Genomic DNA, 20,159 nt, shown 5'->3' on the forward strand with positions numbered 1-20,159 from the left:
CGACGTTTATGGTCCTGCCTTTTCTTTGCATCAGAGTGTGCAATGCAAGTTTCAGTTTTAAAGATCAATCGATCTTATTCCGAAAGATGCAATCAAAAACGTTTATCACGCAGCTTCTAAGAAAATCCCGTTCGCCCAAATGCAAGCGAGGGAACTCGGGGATTCGGTAGTGAGATTTCGACAAAATCCCTTCACTTCAATAAATGCACCACAAACTCTCGTATGTCAACGTCGCTGCCAATAAAATACATGTTGCAGACACACTTAGGAAACAGTTGATAACCACTAACGGAATGGGCGCGATCGCGAAATGGCTTTTCATCCAGAAGAGAAAGAGAACTCTTTACAAATAGGCACTACTTTCGTCAATCACCACGTGAAGCAAATATCTTAGTGTAATTTCACCATAAATCAGCCAATCGTGATGCAGCGACTATTTCCGTGTGAAATGCAAAATGTGAAAATTACCATAACTATTTCCGGAATCCCGCGCAAAATGTGAAAATTACCATAATTAACCAATCATACGCGCATGCCCACAACATAGTCCGCATACACAGCAACTCGGAGTCTCTTCGCAAGTGCAGCGACGCTACATTACAGTGCACACAACATACATTCATTTATCTCTTGCGCTAATCATCACCGCTCAATAACAAATCACTCAGAACACAATACGAAATCCGCTTCGAACTACTTTCCACATCCACTTCTACTTTCCTTTTGCTTTCACGAGCCTGATGCCCCTTTCACTTTCACTTTACTGGCGCAATCCGCAATTACATGACGCACGCTCACATACGCACGAAAATTAACAAAGCAACATATCACGTACATAGAATAAATACAGAAATAACAACGTACTAAGTCACTTGGCTTATATATTTGCTCTTCTCAAAAAATAGTGCCATCAAATGCCCCTCATACGCGCTATTCGCTATGTCGACAACAGCCCTTTCAACATAGTAGTACATAGCCCTACAGCAACAACAACAAGCGCGCGCCAAATATGGCCGATTGAGGAAAGACACAATGAATTTCTCGCAAGTTAGCAGTCACAATAGCTTTGTATCAATGTATAATGCACACCAACTTGTTAAATGACCATTCACCGGGTGAATACAACTGCACGGAGTATTTGGTACGTAGACACAAAGATGTGAAACTTTCAAAAAGTCGAGCCCACGATGTTCCAACGACTTTTTTTCAAAAATTCAAAACTTAACGAAAGCCCAGCAAATTCTCTCATCTGATCGAGTGTGATTTGATTTGATTTTATTCGAGTTTAAACTTCCTTAAATCATCTTCATTGCGTACAATACCTAAGGATTATTGAGAGTCCTTCCCTTGGCTTGAACCAGTACATGCCAGGTGTCCTGTCTACCTTGAACAGTTGATCTAAGTGGATTAAGCTAGGCAAGCTTGCCTAGCTACTCAAACAGCGCAATCCAGTACCCTGATGGCTCTTTTACACCAGGACGTCATAAGACTGGAAGTACCTTGTTAGCGCCGCGTACGACAAAAGGGCTCCAGAACTCCTGTATGTCCATGGGAAGGTCACCATCCCGTCCTTGCTGTCTCATGAAGTCGGATTGCCAGTGAGCTTTGTTTGGAGTATGAAATTCAAATTTAAAAATGCTTGTAAATAAAAGCTTAGCAGAAATTGCCCGAATCAAAATCTTGCTGACTTAATTAAAAGTAAATTGTGTTAATAATTTTGACTTTACTGTTTGACTAATCTAGAGGTGGGGTGCATCATCCTTATTGTTTGCTCATGAAATTACATTTAACTCTGACTAAAGTTCAGCATCACTGAGTACAATTAGACTTGAGTCCTCTAGGAGGGAAGTTCACCATCCCGGCAATGCTGTCACATGAAGTCACATTGCCAGTGAGAGTCCATCAGAGTTTAAAACCCAATTTAACAATAACCAACAAATCTTGTTAAATAAATAAAATAATAAAAACAGTTCAAAATAATGATTTATTAATTTACGGTTTTTATGCTCTGTTCCTTCAACTTTAAAGAGATGTGCTTAAATTTTCACAGCCTATTTCGATATTTTTCAAAGAATACTGTTAGAATAGCAAACAGTTTGGATCCTGATGAGACGCCACGTTCTGTGGCGTCTCATCTGGATCCAAACTGTTTGCAAAGGCCTTCAATATTCGGTTCCAGCACTGAAAGACTTTAATGTCTATTTCTACCAAATGCAGAACATCAAAAAATGCACATACTGCAAGAGCTGAAAAACTGGCATGCTTAACTTCTTCATAACCAAAAGATTCTTTTCTGTAATAAAAGGTTTAGGGATTCATTAAATACGAATAAAACAAATCCCAAAAAGGTGCACATTTTCTCTGTGATAATTTTATTGACTCACATAACTCCAACATCTTGTTAAAAGTCATCTGAATGTGAGAAACGCGCCATAAATAAATTTTCAAAGGGAATTTTGTTCCTGACACATTCTTAGAAAAACGGAAAACATATTGCACTGCAGGTTTTATTTATTAAAGACCTTTCTTACTAGATTCAAATTTTAAAGGCTTCATTTCAAACCCTTAGTTACTGATGAACAGCAAACAGCATAAAATCTGAACAGACTGACAGTTACTCGCAGGCTGTTCTGGTTTTATGCTGTTTGCAAATTAAGCCATCTTCACTTTGCTTCTTATGGAGGAAAGGGTTAAATAACTGTCAGTTATTGTAGCAGACAAGAATTTTATTAAAAGAAATCCCGTCTACTTGCAGATATGAGTGGGTGGGCTGGCGTAATGACACAGCAGACTTCCAGGGCCCTCTGATAATCACGTTCAAATTTGACCAAGCCCGCAACTTCAGCAAAGTCTTCATCAACTGCAACAACCTCTTTTCCAAGGACGTTCGTGTTTTCAAGATGGCGCTGGTCTACTTCAGCGTTGGCGGGAATCTCTACCAGAACTCACCGGTCAAGTATGACTTTATTCGGGACGACGTAGTGGAGTATTCGAGACCCGTGATGATCAAACTGAACAACAACGTGGGTCAGTACGTCCGTCTGCAGTTGTACTTTGATGCCAAGTGGATCATGATCAGTGAGGTGCAGTTCATATCAGGTATGCAATCAGGAATATTGAAATAACCTCTATTCAGGTATTTTATTTAACCTTATTCTGAGAAAATTGTGATCGAGTCTTGCTCACATCATGAAGCTTTTGTTCTTATCAGTAATGTAATATTTAAAAAATGAGTTTAAGCATAAGCCTTGCTTGGTAATGTAATGTGCATAGTTCAGGAATTTTGAAGTGAAAGCTCATTTTATGCCCCCAGTAGGGTGGCATATAGCAGTTGAACTGTCAGTCAGTCAGTCAGTTAGTCAGTCTGTCCGTCCGAAAACTTTAACGTTGCCCATAACTTTTGCAATCTTGAAGATATCAACTTGATATTTGGCATGCATATGTATCTCATGAAGCTGCTCATTTTGAGTGTTGAAAGGTCAAGGTCATCCTTCAAGGTCAAAAGTAAAAAAATACAATCCAGGGGAAGTAATAAGCTTTGAAAGGGAGATAATTTCTAAACCTGCCAAATGATACATTGAAATTTTATTTCAAAGCGGCACAATATGGGGCATTGTGTTTCTGACAAACACATCTCTTGTTATTTCCATTGATTTTCCATTAATATGAAACCCATCTGAACATCATTTTTATTCAGTGTAAACTTGAAATACTAAACCTTGAAATAAGGATACTTAGCACAATTAACAATTCATTAAGATTTACATGAATAATTTTTGTTAATACCATTGAATTTTTAAAACTATTGATGATCATTTTATTGTATATTCCAGATGTAAAAATCATCAATTATCAATAATAATTAACTTTCATGAAATTAGAATAAAGTAAACACTTGGTTACAATATTCTGCTATTTCTGTGTTAATATTCTGCACTCTCTGTCCAAGCAGAGCCTGCGACAGGCAACTTCACAGAGGAGGTTCCCCCTGCGACTTTGAAACCCCCACTGGTTCCTCCTAAACCTGAGGACAAGTACTATGAACATGAGCTGAACATTGGCAAGGAGGGCAAGGGTGAGTGGGGATGTATTACCATACTTTACCAGGTATTATGGTGCTGCCACCAAGACCTGAGGATAAGTTCTACGAACTTGAGCTGAATGCAGACACCTGTAGATCAGTGTTTTTGACAAAAGCCCCCTACAGCAGAAATCACCCCTTAAAGTTAATTTTTTAAGTCAGCCTCCAATCAAAGGCATCATAATTCTCCAGACACATGATATGGTATTTGAAAATCAAAAACACCATTAAAAAACTTGTTGGAATGTTTATCTTTAAAATAACTTGGCCAAGTTCAAATCTGGGTCACATGTGTCCAAATATTAGGTCAAGGTTTAACGATTGGTTTTCCTTGAACTCAGGTGAGCGTTTAAGTCCATAAGGGCCCTCTTGTTTATTGTATGTGTCTGAATGGGAACGCTATATTAAACATAGTACATCAAATTTGATTTGCAATCAGCGCAACATTGTGCTAATAGTCAAGTTCAGCAGACGTCATGCTTATTGTTGTTATCGCTATCATTTTTATAACATTGAACTTTGTCAAAAAAGTTGAACCTCGTACCTGGATTGCACTTCTGGTCTTATTAACAAGCAATTTACATCTACAATATGATCAGCGATAAAATTCATGCCTGCTGCAATTCTATATCCCCAGGTCCGCAAGTACATTACATTCATGCTGACTGTATTTCTCCATTACCAGGTAAGTACACTGGCAATGTGGAGCCAGAGAAAGCTCCCAAGCAGCAAACACCAGAAAGTGACATCATCGGTATCATCATCGGTTCCCTGGCTGGGCTTATTGCCATTCTCATCGCCGTAGTTATCTTCATTGTGTGCCGACACCAGCGGCGGAAGAAAAACAACAACCGTCGCATGAAGATTGCAATCACGGATACACACAACCAGACTGCGGTGAATCTTTCTGACCTGCGGGGGACACACACCAATGGCAAGGTGCTCAAAGGCCATGTGTACAATGGAGTACCCCTCACTGAACTTGAGTCTGACAGGGACTGCTGCAGCGGTGAGTCTGAGTCTGATCTTAGATACCCTGGGCCAGTAATCACAGAGCTCATCAGGACATTCCCCTTCTTAACCCATTACCACTTAGATACGTATTTTTACACATTTGTAGTCCCTTAGAAAGTAAAATTTAATTAAAGACCTTTCTTTCTAGATTCATGATTTAAAGGCTTCATCTCAAACCCTTAGATACTGATGAGCAGCAAACAGCATAAAACCTGAACAGACTGCAAGTTACTTGCAGGCTTTTCAGGTTTTATGCTGTTTCCACATAGCCATTTTCACTTTGAGTGGGAAAGGGTTAATGAATAAGATCATGCAATTCATAGCAACAATTACTTGTCTCTGTATGTATTACTTTCAGAAAAGGCATTTTATGCTGGACTTGTAAAGATGTTCTTAGAGTACAACACTACAATTGTTCACTGCCTGATAAGTCACAGTAGTCTTTATATTACTACATTCACTGAAACAAATTATATAAAAAATATATAGCCATCTGTGCTTTTTGTTAAAAAATTTGGGTGCAACTTATTAATAGCAATGTGATGTTGTTAGACTCTGCATGCAGTCTCCATGATTGTAAAAAGCTCTGCCCAAGTGTCTGTTTTCATCAAAATTTCAAATTGTTTTGACTGGTAAAAGTTTAGCAAGTGCCTGATTTAGAAAAAGTTTGTTACAAGAATTTTCATTGGATGAAAAACCAACTGCAAACAATGAACTGTTATGGAACAGTTAAAATGGACGTATTTTTATGTGGTTAGCCATTCAGAGCTATATTAGCAGGTGCTCATTATAATCACGCTCATTGATTACGCTTTGACTACCGAACAGATGTGTACAGCATTCTAATTTCAGTTGAGCCCCAGTTGAGACCAATTGAGCAAAGTATGGAATTGTGTCAATTCATGAAATACCAAATGTCTATGACTATTTCATGTTGTTGTTTTTTCACATTAACATGTTATAAACAAGTCAATATTACTATAAGGATTACCCTTATATTTTATTTTATACTTAGGGAAACAATGAAAATGTTACAGAAATGTTTTTGACTTAAACATTTACAGAGCGCCCCAAGCACAATGGTTATCGGGAACCAAAGGACTCGGTTATCATAAATAGGGGCAGCTTGTCTGCTAATCTGACTGACCTTCCAGAATTACTTTCACCAGGTACTAGACTGGTTCTGCTTGGTGCATGGGAGTTGAAGGGAATACAGTCATGCATGTAAATAGATGGCTTTGGGTGAAATGCTGCTGATATTGATATGACATTATTATTCAGAAATGCATGGGATATTTATTTTAACAGAGCCTTACTTTTTACCTCTTAATCTTACCTTAATTCAAAATTTAGGACAAAACAAAACAAAAAATAAGAATAGTTATATTAAATGTATAGAATTATAGAAAAACTAATCAAAGTTAGAATGTTTTCAATGTAATCTTTGACAATAGTTTGTTTGTTTCATGATTTTAAAAGCCAACAATAGAAATCATTTTGTTTTAGGATTGGAACCTTACCATTCTAGAAATCTATGCCTAAAATAATTCACTCAAGACCAAACAATAAAAGCGAACCTAGTAGTTTGCTTCAAAAGCCATTCAAGTTCTTGCTTTATTTTTGTTCACATCCTGTCAAAGAAGTATTCAATACACCTGCTTGATAATTGTCCATAAAGTATAACATTTTCCAAAGTTCTTTTTTGTAAAAAAAAAGTGAATAATATAATAGTAAACAGTTTTTGTCTTTGATCTCTTTGTTTCTGCTTACCAAATATTTATGTTGCTCTTACTAATAAAGTGTGCAAAAATATGTGAGGAAATCAACACATTTTGTACATTACCTATGTAACAACCCTTTGACAATATTTCAACCTTCAAAAACTAACACCCCTTCCACCTTGCAGAAAAGTTATGCTTGCTTTTGTTAAGTCATATCAAGTAAATTATAACCACACTTCCACATTCCTTCGCTAAAGTGTGTCCAGTACAGTTATTTTTTTGCCAATTGTGAAAAGATACTGTACTAGCCCAATTGGGAAAAATTGTCGGCAAAAAAACCTGAAATTGGGAAAATTCATGTTGTGAATTCTTCATATTGGGAAATTGGTGTATTTAATATTTTGCTCCCAAATGCTTTAAAATTGGTAACTTAGTGTTGTCAAGTTGTCAATATTATATTTACTTAGGTTCAAGCCAAAGAACTGCATAAGGAAACTTAAATGTTGCAATTTATACAAAATAATTTATTTTATTTTTTTCATTTTGGAAACCTTCAAGTGGGAATATTTTTGACAGCCATTGGCAGATTTTAGATTTTTTCCCAGTGCTGTTTCCAGTACTTTATAAAGAAGGAAAAAAAACGCTGAGTGGGCTAGCTGAGATGTTAAAGACTGGACAACAAATCTGAGGATCACAGGTTTAATGAGTGGGCTAGCTGAGATGTTAAAGGGCTGGACTACAAATCTGAGGATCACAGGTCTGAGTGGGCTAGCTCAGATGTTAAAGCACTGGACTACAAATTTGAGGATCACAGGTCTGAGTGGGCTAGGTCAGATGTTAAAGCACTGGACAACAAATCTGAGGATCACAGGTTCAATTCCCGGCCCAGAGTCGGAATTGGTCATGAAATCCTTTCTTAGGCTTTTGATTATGCCCCCTTTCGAAGAAAAGGGGGTATATAGTTTTCGCACTGTCCGTCTGTAAGTCTGTCTGTCTGTCAGTCTGTCACACTTCTCAAGTGTTTGACATTGATCTTAATGTCGCTATTCCCTTCTGAAGCAGAAAGCCAGGATTATGCTGTCCCCGATGTCACCAAGTCAGCCCTGATGACTTTCCCGCAGGCACGCAAGCAGAACAACCTCGACAAGCCACCCCCACGGTATGACGCACTCTACGCTGCAGCCGATATTGTCAGCACCCAGGTCCCAAATATACCCTCCCTGCAGGCAAGTATAGAATCACGCAGGTCCTCAATATACCCTTCCCTGTAGGCAAGTATAGCAGCACCCAAGTCCCCAATATACCCCCCCCTGCAGGCAAGTTAATGCATCAGAAGTTTTCTCATATTGTTTTAGATTTATAACTTGATATATATGGACAATATCTATCACAAGTTAAAATCGTGATCACCATTGTTCTAAAACTAGGTCAATAGGTCAAATATTGCAACCACTTTATAAATGACTCTATTTTCCTGAAGCTTGGTCTTAATGTTAATTTGGACAAAAATTAGATTGAATGTGAATCTATAGGTCATGTGCATTTATACAAGGTGAATAAGTCAAATCTTAGAAAACCTTGCTTCCACTCTGGGGGCCACATTGATGACTTAATCTTGATGAAACGTGTTACCAAAAAAATTTGGACAATATCTTTGCAGAGATTGCTTGTCGGTCTAAACACTATGTCATCTGGTCAAATCTTATGAAAGCCTTGCTACCACTCTAGAGGCCATAGAGGTCTGAATCTTTATAAAACGTGGTCAGAATGTCTTACTTGCCAGTATATTGGTTGGGTTGGAGTCTGCGTCATTTGCATTCAAAATCTAGGTCACTAGGTCAAATCAAAGAAAACCTCATTACCTCTAATCATTAATGAAGCTTAAGTATTATGTGAGACAAGTCTTATAAATATTTAGTATATTATTATGATTTATTGTCCTTTAATAAAACATCCATGTGGTTATACAAATAAACTCTACCTTTCTACAGAATAACATGTGTCTTTAACTCTAACCCGCATATTTTTCCTATTATATGACAGGGTGTGAGTGGCAACAATGTATATGCTGTTCCCAATGAGGAGCTGCTTCTCAGCATTGAAGTTTCCGTCAACGAATTCCCTCGCGCGAATCTACGCTTTATCGAGGTGTTGGGACAGGGGCAGTTTGGAGAGGTAGGCAGGTGGGAACACTCTGTGTTTGTTAAGGGAGGGCAATCTTAATGTGTGTGTTAGGAGAGAGAGATTATGAGTAAACAACTGTCATATCTTTGTAACCTGACTTCAAAATCCTAACAATATGTGATGCGCTCTTCTTGTTTATACGCAAATGACTTTCATATAAATTTAAACAAAGACATATATAAAAAAGACAATCATTGCGTAATATTATTGTTTTAGTATTGGCATTATTAAATATTAGCTACATGCCAGTTAAATACCTTAGATGGGCAAATAATCTTGCAAGAACAGACACAAACTAATTACTGCTAATAAATTTTAATTCAATGTCTCCGTAATTGTATTAAATGTACAATACTTGGGTTATGTAGTTTCCTTAACAAAATAGACATTTCAATATTCATCTACAACCCTGTAAAACATATCTATCCATTCCCATGTGTATCACCTGTGTGATAACTTATCAATCCATTCCATGTAGGTTCACCTGTGTGATAACTTCTCAATCTCTTCCCATGTAGGTTTACCTGTGTGATACATGTAACTTATCAATTCATTCCCATGTAGGTTCACCTGTGTGATAACTTCTCAATCTCTTCCCGTGTAGGTTCACCTGTGTGATACATGATACTTATCAATCCATTCCCATATAGGTTCACCTGTGTGATACATGTTACCTATCAATCCATACCCATGTAGGTTCACCTGTGTGATACATGTAACTTATCAATTCTTTCCCATGTAGGTTCACCTGTGTGATAACTTATCAATCCATACCCATGTAGGTTCACCTATGTGATAACTTATCAATCCAATCCCATGTAGGTTCACCTGTGTGATAACTTATCAATCCATTTCCATGTAGGTTCACCTGTGTGATACATGTAACTTATCAATCTAATCCCATGTAGGTTCACCTGTGTGATACATGTAACTTATCAATCCAATCCCATGTAGGTTTACCTGTGTGATACATGTAACTTATCAATCCAATCCCATGTAGGTTCACCTGTGTGATACATGTAACTTATCAATCCATTTCCTTGTAGGTTCACTTGTGTGATACATCTAACTTATCAATCCAATCCCATGTAGGTTCACCTGTGTGATAACTTCTCAATCTCTTCCCATGTAGGTTCACCTGTGTGATACATGTAACTTATCAATCCATTCCCATGTAGGTTCACCTGTGTGATAACTTCTCAATCTCTTCCCATGTAGGTTCACCTGTGTGATACATGATACTTATCAATTTATTCCCATATAGGTTCAACTGTGTGATACATGTTACTTATCAATCCATACCCATGTAGGTTCACCTGTGTGATACATCTAACTTATCAATCTAATCCCATGTAGGTTCACCTGTGTGATAACTTATCAATCCATTCCCATGTAGGTTCACCTGTGTGATACATGTAACTTATCAATCCAATCCCATGTAGGTTCACTTGTGTGATACATGTAACTTATCAATCCATTCCCATGTAGGTTCACCTGTGTGATACATGTAACTTATCAATCCATACCAATGTATGTTCACCTGTGTGATAACTTATCAATCCATACCCATGTAGGTTCACCTATGTGATAACTTATCAATCCAATCCCATGTAGGTTCACCTGTGTGATAACTTATCAATCCATTCCCATGTAGGTTCACCTGTGTGATACATGTAACTTATCAATCCAATCCCATGTAGGTTCACCTGTGTGATACATGTAACTTATCAATCCAATCCCATGTAGGTTCACCTGTGTGATTCATGTAACTTATCAATCCATACCAATGTATGTTCACCTGTGTGATAACTTATCAATCCAATCCCATGTAGGTTCACCTGTGTGATACATGTAACTTATCAATCTAATCCCATGTAGGTTCACCTGTGTGATACATGTAACTTATCAATCCATTTCCTTGTAGATTCACATGTGTGATAACTAGGGATGCAAGAGGTTACACAAATGATTAACCGGTTAACCTTTTTCCGTAACCGGTTATTAACCGGTTAATCGAAACGCCTAAAGTAGTTAAAATCATTTAGAGTACGTAAAATATGTCATACCGCTCTGTAGAAACAAAAGTAATTTCAAATTTGAAATCGCTTGCGTGGATAACAATCCAGTTTCGTAATAAAATGAATTATAAAAAAATATTTTCATAATTTTGTAAACATATGCTATATATTTTATTTAGTTTTCCCGCGTAAATGCATAAGAGTAAAAAATTAAAGAACTACACAATGTTCATTTTCACGTGTCATTAACTTATTTTTGGTTTGGCCGCTTATATTACCTTCGCGCCGTATCGCTCACAAAAATGGTTTGTTTCTTTGTTCATTCTGTTATAGTTTTTGAAACTCAAATTGGCTTAATATAGAAATGGTTTTCCCTTTCAATTCGATGTAAAGTGGGTCATGTGTGTTCAACGAATCCGCATCTATTCTTATTCGCTAATTGCATATTTTGTTGCTTGCATTTTAGCGTTTGTAGCCGAAGTAGTATCGTTTGATTTTCATTATACAATAAAAAAAATGTGCGTAAAATAAAGGACACACATAAAATTAATTTTGAACGAAATGTAAGTTGAATATTTAATATAATCAGTACATTTATGTAATAGCGAAGTAACTAAGTATTATGATCTCAAAACTGATAGTTACGTATGTTTGTCGACGTACCATAGCGCGCACATTTTACGCAATTAAACAAATACTAAATTTTACGGGTTTATTAATTTTTAATATTTTTAATTGATGTTTAATTATTTAAATAATTAATGATTTGCTTTCTTAAAAAGAACTTGCATCGGACGGTAATGGTGGAATCATTGGACGTAAATTATCATAATGATATTAATTTTTTATATAGAAAAACGACATTAACTCGTCAAGATTTTAACTACGATTTCAATTCATGGTAAAATTGTTACTTATAAACACGGTATTTTCGCGACCAATCAGTGTTGGATATTGGTAAACAAAACATCAAAATAAGCCGTCCAATGTCTCAACTGTTTTTTATCGCGAGTTCAATAAACGTGTCAATTACGTCTTCGCTATAAGCTCCCACTCACCGCAGTTCGCTAGTTAAATTTTAGCGAGTCAAAAGACCAGTAGTGTCAGTTATCAAAACGTACCCCTTATTTGTTATCACGAAGGTATTGATTAATTGCTTGATTACTTTGACTGTTGACACGTTATTTATTACAATGGATGGTGCGTCATGTTGTTTTAACTGGTCGCCCGCGCAAGTTGGCAGTATGTCACGCGAAAAATGTAAAATCGTACGAAATATTCACTGAAAAAAACATAATCATATATTTTTTCCAGGTTAACCTTTTCCCTTAAATGTAACCGGTTAACTGGACGTTTCGGTAGGTTAACCGGTTAACCTCTTGCATCCCTAGTGATAACTAATCAATCTATTCCCATGTAGGTTCACCTGTGTGACGCAGTGAACATGAGTCACTTTGTTGAGGAAGACTTCATAATGAACCGCACACTGTCCAGACCGTGCCTGGTGGCCGTGAAAATACTCAGAACCAACGCAGAGGACAGAGCCAGGTTGGTAGGCACACAGTCATCTTGGGGTGGGAGGGGACAGAGCCACGTTGGTTGGCCCACCTTAAAATGTTCATTTTTTTTTATTATTTAGAAACAACTGAGTTGATCAAAACGTTAACAAGCAGACTTACTAAAATATAAAAAGGAACATGATATAAAATCCTTGCAAAATATATAAAATCCTTGCAAAATATTTTAGCTGATGTATTTTATTTTGCCATAAAAACAAGAAATTTACAGTTTTACCATTACATTTGCAAAAACAAAACCAACAAGAAACCGTCGGAGACGGGTGATGCTCCCCAAAGGTTTTTTTTGGTCACAATATTGCACTTTATATTCAGATAAAAGGAAACGTCTTGAGGGGCATAACTTTGGACAAAATAATACGATGGATGGTTTAGCAACTAAAAAATTTCAAAGGGCCATAACTCTCTAAATAAATCTTCTAGCCAGAACCCACAAATAACATGCGCATCTCCTCAAGGTAGTCAAGCTTCCCATAAAGCTTCATTGAATTCCAGTCATTAGTTGATGAGAAATCGCCCAGACATGAATTGCACTATATGTACAGTTAATGAAAAATTTCAAAGGGCCATAAGTCTGTGAAAAATCATCGGACGATAACTGGCTGATAATATGCACATCTCCTCTTGGTAGTGAAGCTTCCCATAAAGTTTTATTGAATTCCAGTCATTAGTTGCTGAGAAATAGCCCGGACAAGAATTGCACAATATGTACAGTTAATGGAAAATTTCAAAGGGTCATAACTCTGTGAAAAATCATCGGACCATAACTGGCTGATAATATGCACATCTCCTTTTGGTAGTGAAGCTTCTCATAAAGTTTCATTGAATTCCAGTCATTAGTTGCTGAGAAATAGCCCGGACAAGAATTGCACTATATGTACAGTTAATGGAAAATTTCAAAGGATCATAACTCTGTGGAAAATCATCGGACCATAACTGGCTGATAATATGCACAGTCATGTCCTCTTGGTAGTGAAGCTTTCCATAAAGTTTAATTGAATTCCAGTCAATAATAGCTGAGAAATAGCCCGGACAAAAATTGTGCACGGACGGATGGACACACGCACGGACAGACGAAGTGGCGACTATATGCTCCCCCAAAAAATTTTGGGAAGCATACAAATTAATGACAGTTTACTTCATATCTGGCTGTTAAAAAACTCTACCTCTACGCTACCTATTGGTCTAATTGCACGTGCATAAAGTGTCATCCCAGGTTAGCCTTTGCAGTCCATACAAGCTAATCAGGGACAACACTTTCCCACTAACCTGGATATTTGTATAGAAGAGACTTCCTTTATATGATTATTTGGCTCATATGTTAATTTGGTTCACATGTTTATTTGGCATTTTGGCTCACTTGTTTATTCGGCTCTTATCTTTATTGGGCTCACATGTTTATTCGGCTCATATGTTTATTCAGCTCATGTGTTTATTCTTCCCATATGTTTATTTGGCTCATATGTTAATTCGGCTCATATGTTTCTTCTGTGATTTACAGGGCAGACTTTCTGAAGGAGATCAAGATAATGTCCCAGCTACGGGACCCCAACATCGTGCGTGTTCTGGGCGTGTGTACGGGGGAGGAGCCACTGTGTATGATAGTAGAGTACATGAAGTATGGAGACCTAAACCAGTTCCTGCTGGACCATGTGCTGGAGACGCCCTCAGCGCAGGCTGTCAATGCTAAAATACTCAGGTGAGTCATTGAGACGCCCTCCGTGCAGGCTATCAATGCTAAAATATTCAGGTGAGTCACTGAGACGCTCTTTGCGCAAGCTATCAACACTAAAATACTCCTGTGAGTCACAGACTGGAGTTGTTTAATAGACTACCCTTATAATCACATCAACCCACATAGAACTAAATCAATCCATTTATATTAAAAGCAATGCACTTATAATTCTCTTTATTCAAATCAACGCACTTATAATCAAGTCAATCCTCTATGTCTTACACCATTCACTTATAATCAACTACTATTGAAATCAATACACTTGTTATCAAACCAATCCACCCAGTCAAACCACTGAGAGCAATTAACCGTTTTCCGCTCAGAAGCAAAGTAAAAATGGCTTCTGCAACCAGCATAAAACCAGAACAGCCTGCGAGTAATTCGCAGTCTGTTCAGGTTTTATTCTGTCTGCTTCTCATCAGTATCTTATGGTTAAGCCATTTTAAACTTTAATATATTAAGAAAGGACTTAATTTGAAGTTGATTTTCTAAAGGACTTCAAATGCGTAAAAATGCTTTTATAAGGGGTAAAGGGTTAAGTTGTTTGCTGTTGTATGACACTTGTTTCTACGGAGTCTTCAGATCAAGGAGATACAATTATTAAAAAATTATTACACTTTTAATATCTTTTCATGCACTATCTGAGTATTTGAACTCGCCAGATCACACTTTCCAGCATTGTTCATCGTATGTCCTGAATGTTGTTGGCACTTTAGTGGTTGCATTTTATATCTTGATAAAACTTGGTCAGAAAATCTATCTTGATAACATCTAGAACAAATCTGGGTCATGTGCATCCAAAACCTTAGTAACCATGTGAAATCTTAGAAAAACTTTGCTAACACTTTAGAAGCAACCTCACTGAAACTTTGTTAGAATCTAGACAATATTGTATCAAAGTATGAGTCTGGGTCACATGTATCAAACAACTTGGCCACTTGGTGTAATCATTGAAAACTCATACTACCACTCAAGAAGCCACATTTCAGGCTCAATCTTGACTTAGCATAATCAAAATGTTTATCTTGACAATATTTACGCCATGATTGAATTTTAGTCAGGAGTGGTTCTAAAACCAGGTCACCATTACAAGTCTTCAACAATTGGTCCTAGTTGAACTTTGCACTTCAGGACCATTATTGCCCTCTTGTTCGTTACAAAGATGCTTTTGTTCAGAATTTAATTTCCAATATTGTTATTACATACCATAAAATATATCACACAATATTGTTAGTGCAAACCATATATTGCACATTTTAGTTACGGGTGCCTGATTTACATGGCGTCCCAAATTGCCTCTGGCATGAAGTACCTCGAGTCTCTGAACATGGTGCATCGTGACCTCGCTGTACGCAACTGCCTTGTTGGCATGAACTTCACGATCAAGATTTCAGACTTTGGGATGAGTCGGATTTTGTACAGTGCTGACTATTACAAGATAGAGGGACGAGCTGTTCTTCCCATAAGATGGATGGCCTGGGAGTCTATACTACTGGTAAAGTGGCGTCAAATCTTAAAAGAGACTCACATGATTTACCTAAGTTTTGTGGGAGAACTTATTGATAAATTTATTGAGTTTTGAAATACAAATGTTTTATATAGTTTCAAATTTGAGTGAATGCAATGTGTACATGTCACTGGTTAAATAACAGAGGAACATGAATAAAAAGTTACAAATAAGGGATTTGAAAGTAATGTGCAAATAAAATTGTTCATTCAAATTGTAAATTGAAATCAGAAAATGATACTTCAGATTGTGTTGAACTTTTTGATTAAGACAGGGTAAACTCAACTGGGAAATAAACTGTGTAGGGCCCTCCTAAAATACTAAAATTGTGTTCTGGAAACTTACAGTATGAAATTAATTGAAATCTTTTAATATTAAACATCTTTCAAGCACATTCATTTAAAGTACATATTTCTTCTATTACACCGAATGGTTGTACAGCTTAATTTTTTTCCACACTGAAAAATGACAACTCGCGGAAAATAAGTATTTAGGGAAAAATACATAAACATTTACAAGATAGCTTACCTTCTTTGGTATATTTTTAAGGGCAAGTTTACGACAAAGTCAGATGTCTGGTCGTTTGGAGTAACGCTGTGGGAAATATTGACTTTTGCCCGTGATCAGCCATATCATAATCTAAGTGATGATCAAGTGATCGCCAATGCGGGACATTTCTACAGAAGTGACGGACAGCAGATACTTCTACCACAGCCCATCGTGTGCTCCCGTGAGATTTACGACATGATGGTTGAATGTTGGAACCGCTCCGACTGTGAGCGACCCACATTCAAAGACATTCACATGTTCTTGTTACGAAAGAACATGGGATACAATCCAAAGGATGAAAAGTTGAACCAATTAAAAGTTCCAGTGTGTTAGCTATGGTGAACATATACAGAAATTCAATTGTGACAGCTGAGCTGTTGACTCGTTCAATTCTCTGCCAATAATTGGAAGCAAAATTTAGTGTTGTGAGAAAAGCACTCATTTCACATAGTGCTCTCCCTTTGTAAACAATAATGTCAAAGGTTAAAACTAAGGAGATCCAAATGAAAGTAACATAAGAGCTCATGGCTTGGTCCTGGTGTTTTAACCTATTATTAAAAGAAAGCCTGAAGCCTTCATCACTTCTGTTAGTGTGCCATTGTGCTATTGACTAAAAAACGTCTCAGTCTACAACTAGAGTAAATGATATCTTTCTGAAGTGCTAACCATTATATTATTATATGTCCTGTGTATATTTTTTAATGTTTTGAAAAACACTTCAGTGTTTGAAATAAAATCAACAAATACTTCTGTTAATATAGGTTAGAATAAACGCATCTATTTATGAAAGGTCCATGCTGTCCATTGCCGGTATAAATCTGAATGTAAAAATATTGTATTAAAAAAAAAGAATGGCATGCAGATATTATATGTATTAATATATAACAGTTGTATATAGGCAGACTGCATTTGTAACATTAGTACATGCAGGTGTTACAAGATGGTCAAGTTGATAAAAGTGCAATGTGTTCCATGTTTATGTCAGAATAGTATTTGTGTGATACATTATGCTCAGAATACTTTAACATCTGATAGCTTGTTTAATGTTCATATCAAGCAATGTCTTATGATAACTTTATCATTCTTTGTATTCTTTATAACATCGTTTTACATTTGTGTATCAGTGTAAAGAATCAAATTGCTATCATGTAATTATTTGTCACAAGTTGTTAGTGCCATTTTTGTATTGTTGTTGTTTATTTTATGTATACCCATAATTGTTCTGAACAAGTTTTCATGTATAGACCTTCAAAATGTTTGGAGCTGCTTCATGCGAAAATGGGTCTTATTACATAGCTCCAGACCAGTCTGACCATTCACTCAGTCAGGGCAGGAGCTACCCTGTCTGCTCGTGAAACCACCAAATCTTGCATGACTATAGCAGACTATAGCAGACAGGGTTGATTCTAATCAGACTGCGCAGGCTGGTTTTGTGCTATGTTGGCAGCATATGGCATAAGACCCATTTTTGCATGTTGCTTGTAATTTTATGCTTGCTTGTTGATATTCTCACTCATTACTAAACAGTGTACACTTTATTGAATACGTCATTCCCAATTGACTTCTTTTTGTTCAGTGTCCTTAACAGAATCATACTACGCCATATGGTTGTTACATGGACACATTAACACGTTGGTTTATACATTTCCTTCTGATCATGAAATCCAGTCAATGTATACAAATTATGTGTACAGCTATGAGTGCTGCTGATGATTTTTCTTACACGATAAAGCTGTAACCAGAGTCTGTTTATTCGGTAAAGAGAACATATTTATTTATTTTATATACTCATAGTGGTATCTGACAAAACAAAAAAAAAGCTTTAAACGATTGCAGGAAAATATTTGATTTACTTATTTTATATTACTATGTCTGCATGTCAGCATGAAATGTTTACTTAAAAAAAAGATAATTATGACATCCTCCACATAAATATAACATCATCCACATAAATATAACATCATCCACAGTATTAATACAGTGGGAGGTATGTTGATTGTCTGCCATTTACTCCTCAATTATCTCACTAAAAGGGCTGCAATTATGTTTTATATCAAGTGTTGTAATTATTGTGGTATATTTTGTATTTCTTGTTGTGCAAATTGGGAAGAATTACATTTCAAAATGTTTTCTTTTTAATACCGTATCTGTAGTATACAACGGGCTAACATCCATTAATGTGCATGTGAGTTTAGTTCTTTTTAAAGCGCCTTAATCACCTTATTACCTCCCTTGGCCACATCATGATATCTTGGAGTGATCTCCCTTTTTCTGATTGTTCTTTCCTGCCTAATATCAACAATTAGTGAATAATTTGACTTTTTTGCCTTTGGGGCCCAGAAAAAGTATCAGCGTGAATTCAAGCTATTGTTGAAGAATGATTTCATTTCATCTAAAATTGCATGTTTTCCTAGGAACATCACAAACAAACTGCATTTTGTAGAAAAATACTTTACTTTAAACTGCTACACATTGTGATGCTCCTTTGCAATAGATGGATTCAATTGCAGGCTTTTTTAAATTTGACTTATTTTTTTGTATTAAAAAGGCTTAGCCCTTTGCTGTATACATGCTGTGCTTTCATTTTTTCATTATTTGCAAGTTTGCACGTGTGAGTTCCAGTAAGAATAGAACACATGCAGTGTGTGATTATTGATGTGAGTTCCAGTAAGAATAGAACACATGCAGTGTGTGGTTATTGATGTGAGTTCCAGTAAGAATAGAACACATGCAGTGTGTGGTTATTGATGTGAGTTCCAGTAAGAATAGAACACATGCAGTGTGTGATTATTGATGTGAGTTCCAGTAAGAATAGAACACATGCAGTGTGTGGTTATTGATGTGAGTTCCAGTAAGAATAGAACACATGCAGTGTGTGGTTATTGATGTGAGTTCCAGTAAGAATAGAACACATGCAGTGTGTAATTATTGATGTGAGTTCCAGTAAGAATAGAACACATGCAGTGTGTGGTTATTGATGTGAGTTCCAGTAAGAATAGAACACATGCAGTGTGTGGTTATTGATGTGAGTTCCAGTAAGAATAGAACACATGCAGTGTGTGATTATTGATGTGAGTTCCAGTAAGAATAGAACACATGCAGTGTGTGGTTATTGATGTGAGTTCCAGTAAGAATAGAACACATGCAGTGTGTGATTATTGATACGTGTGAGTTCCAGTAAGAATTGAACACATGCAGTGTGTGATTATTAATGTGAGTTCCAGTAAGAATAGAACACATGCAGTGTGTTATTATTGATGTGAGTTCCAGTAAGAATAGAACACATGCAGTGTGTGGTTATTGATGCATGTGATCAGCTTATTTTCATCACCGTGCTGGTACACAGTTTGTGTTGTAATTTACTTGCCGTTCTCTTCATGAACCCATTTATGCCTAGTGGACTCTCCCATCCTTCTAAATTGGATCAATTTATTTCCAAAATTAGTACATTTATTTCTATATTTAGAATATTTTTTACAGAAATTCCTTTAAGCAAACAGCGCAGACCCTGATGAGACGCCGCATTATGCAGCGTCTCATCTGGGTCTACGCTGTTTGCCAAGGCTATTTTTTTAGAACGCTAGCATGCATAAATGGGTTAAAAACCAAAGGAATTACCATGATAACTAACAAATTCAAGCCATGACTATCACTGATTCCATATTGAGGCTTCTTTCTTGTTTTTTAATGTGCATAATATTTCATTCCATTTATATTTCCCATGTCACATATTAAGCTGTTAATATTGTATACATTTTATTAATTATACTTAG

The 20,159-nt window shown here is 36.6% G+C and overlaps 3 protein-coding genes and 1 long non-coding RNA gene across 16 annotated transcripts in view; 2 read left to right on the plus strand and 2 right to left on the minus strand.

Moving 5' to 3' along the window:
• LOC127836879 (uncharacterized) overlaps positions 1-20,159 on the minus strand; it is a 339,553-nt gene that overhangs the window by 183,539 nt on the left and 135,855 nt on the right. The window lies entirely within an intron of this gene.
• LOC127836852 (probable serine/threonine-protein kinase tsuA) overlaps positions 1-20,159 on the minus strand; it is a 404,515-nt gene that overhangs the window by 96,080 nt on the left and 288,276 nt on the right. The gene's annotated exons all lie outside the window — the stretch shown is intronic.
• Positions 988-19,279, plus strand: LOC127836855 (discoidin domain-containing receptor 2-like). Of its 6 annotated transcripts, none has more exons than XM_052363485.1 (12): positions 988-1,141; positions 1,478-1,598; positions 2,756-3,099; positions 3,953-4,075; positions 4,767-5,090; positions 6,160-6,264; positions 7,876-8,042; positions 8,860-8,991; positions 12,439-12,566; positions 14,097-14,294; positions 15,591-15,825; positions 16,387-19,279. In XM_052363485.1, exons 2-12 carry the CDS (start codon positions 1,543-1,545, stop codon positions 16,717-16,719), a joined length of 2,145 nt encoding a protein of 714 aa, XP_052219445.1. In that variant the 5' UTR covers positions 988-1,141; positions 1,478-1,542; the 3' UTR covers positions 16,720-19,279. The 6 variants fall into 6 exon arrangements, with proteins under 6 accessions (XP_052219445.1, XP_052219447.1, XP_052219446.1 ...); XM_052363487.1 differs by having other exon boundaries at positions 7,879-8,042; XM_052363486.1 differs by having other exon boundaries at positions 988-1,598.
• On the plus strand, positions 9,161-11,067 carry LOC127836888 (uncharacterized). Its single transcript, XR_008028982.1, has 4 exons — positions 9,161-9,696; positions 10,311-10,442; positions 10,489-10,746; positions 10,833-11,067. It is a non-coding gene; the product is annotated as an uncharacterized LOC127836888 (long non-coding RNA).

Source organism: Dreissena polymorpha, chromosome 7 (assembly GCF_020536995.1).
Source record: "Dreissena polymorpha isolate Duluth1 chromosome 7, UMN_Dpol_1.0, whole genome shotgun sequence".
Taxonomy (NCBI): Eukaryota; Metazoa; Mollusca; class Bivalvia; order Myida; family Dreissenidae; genus Dreissena; species Dreissena polymorpha.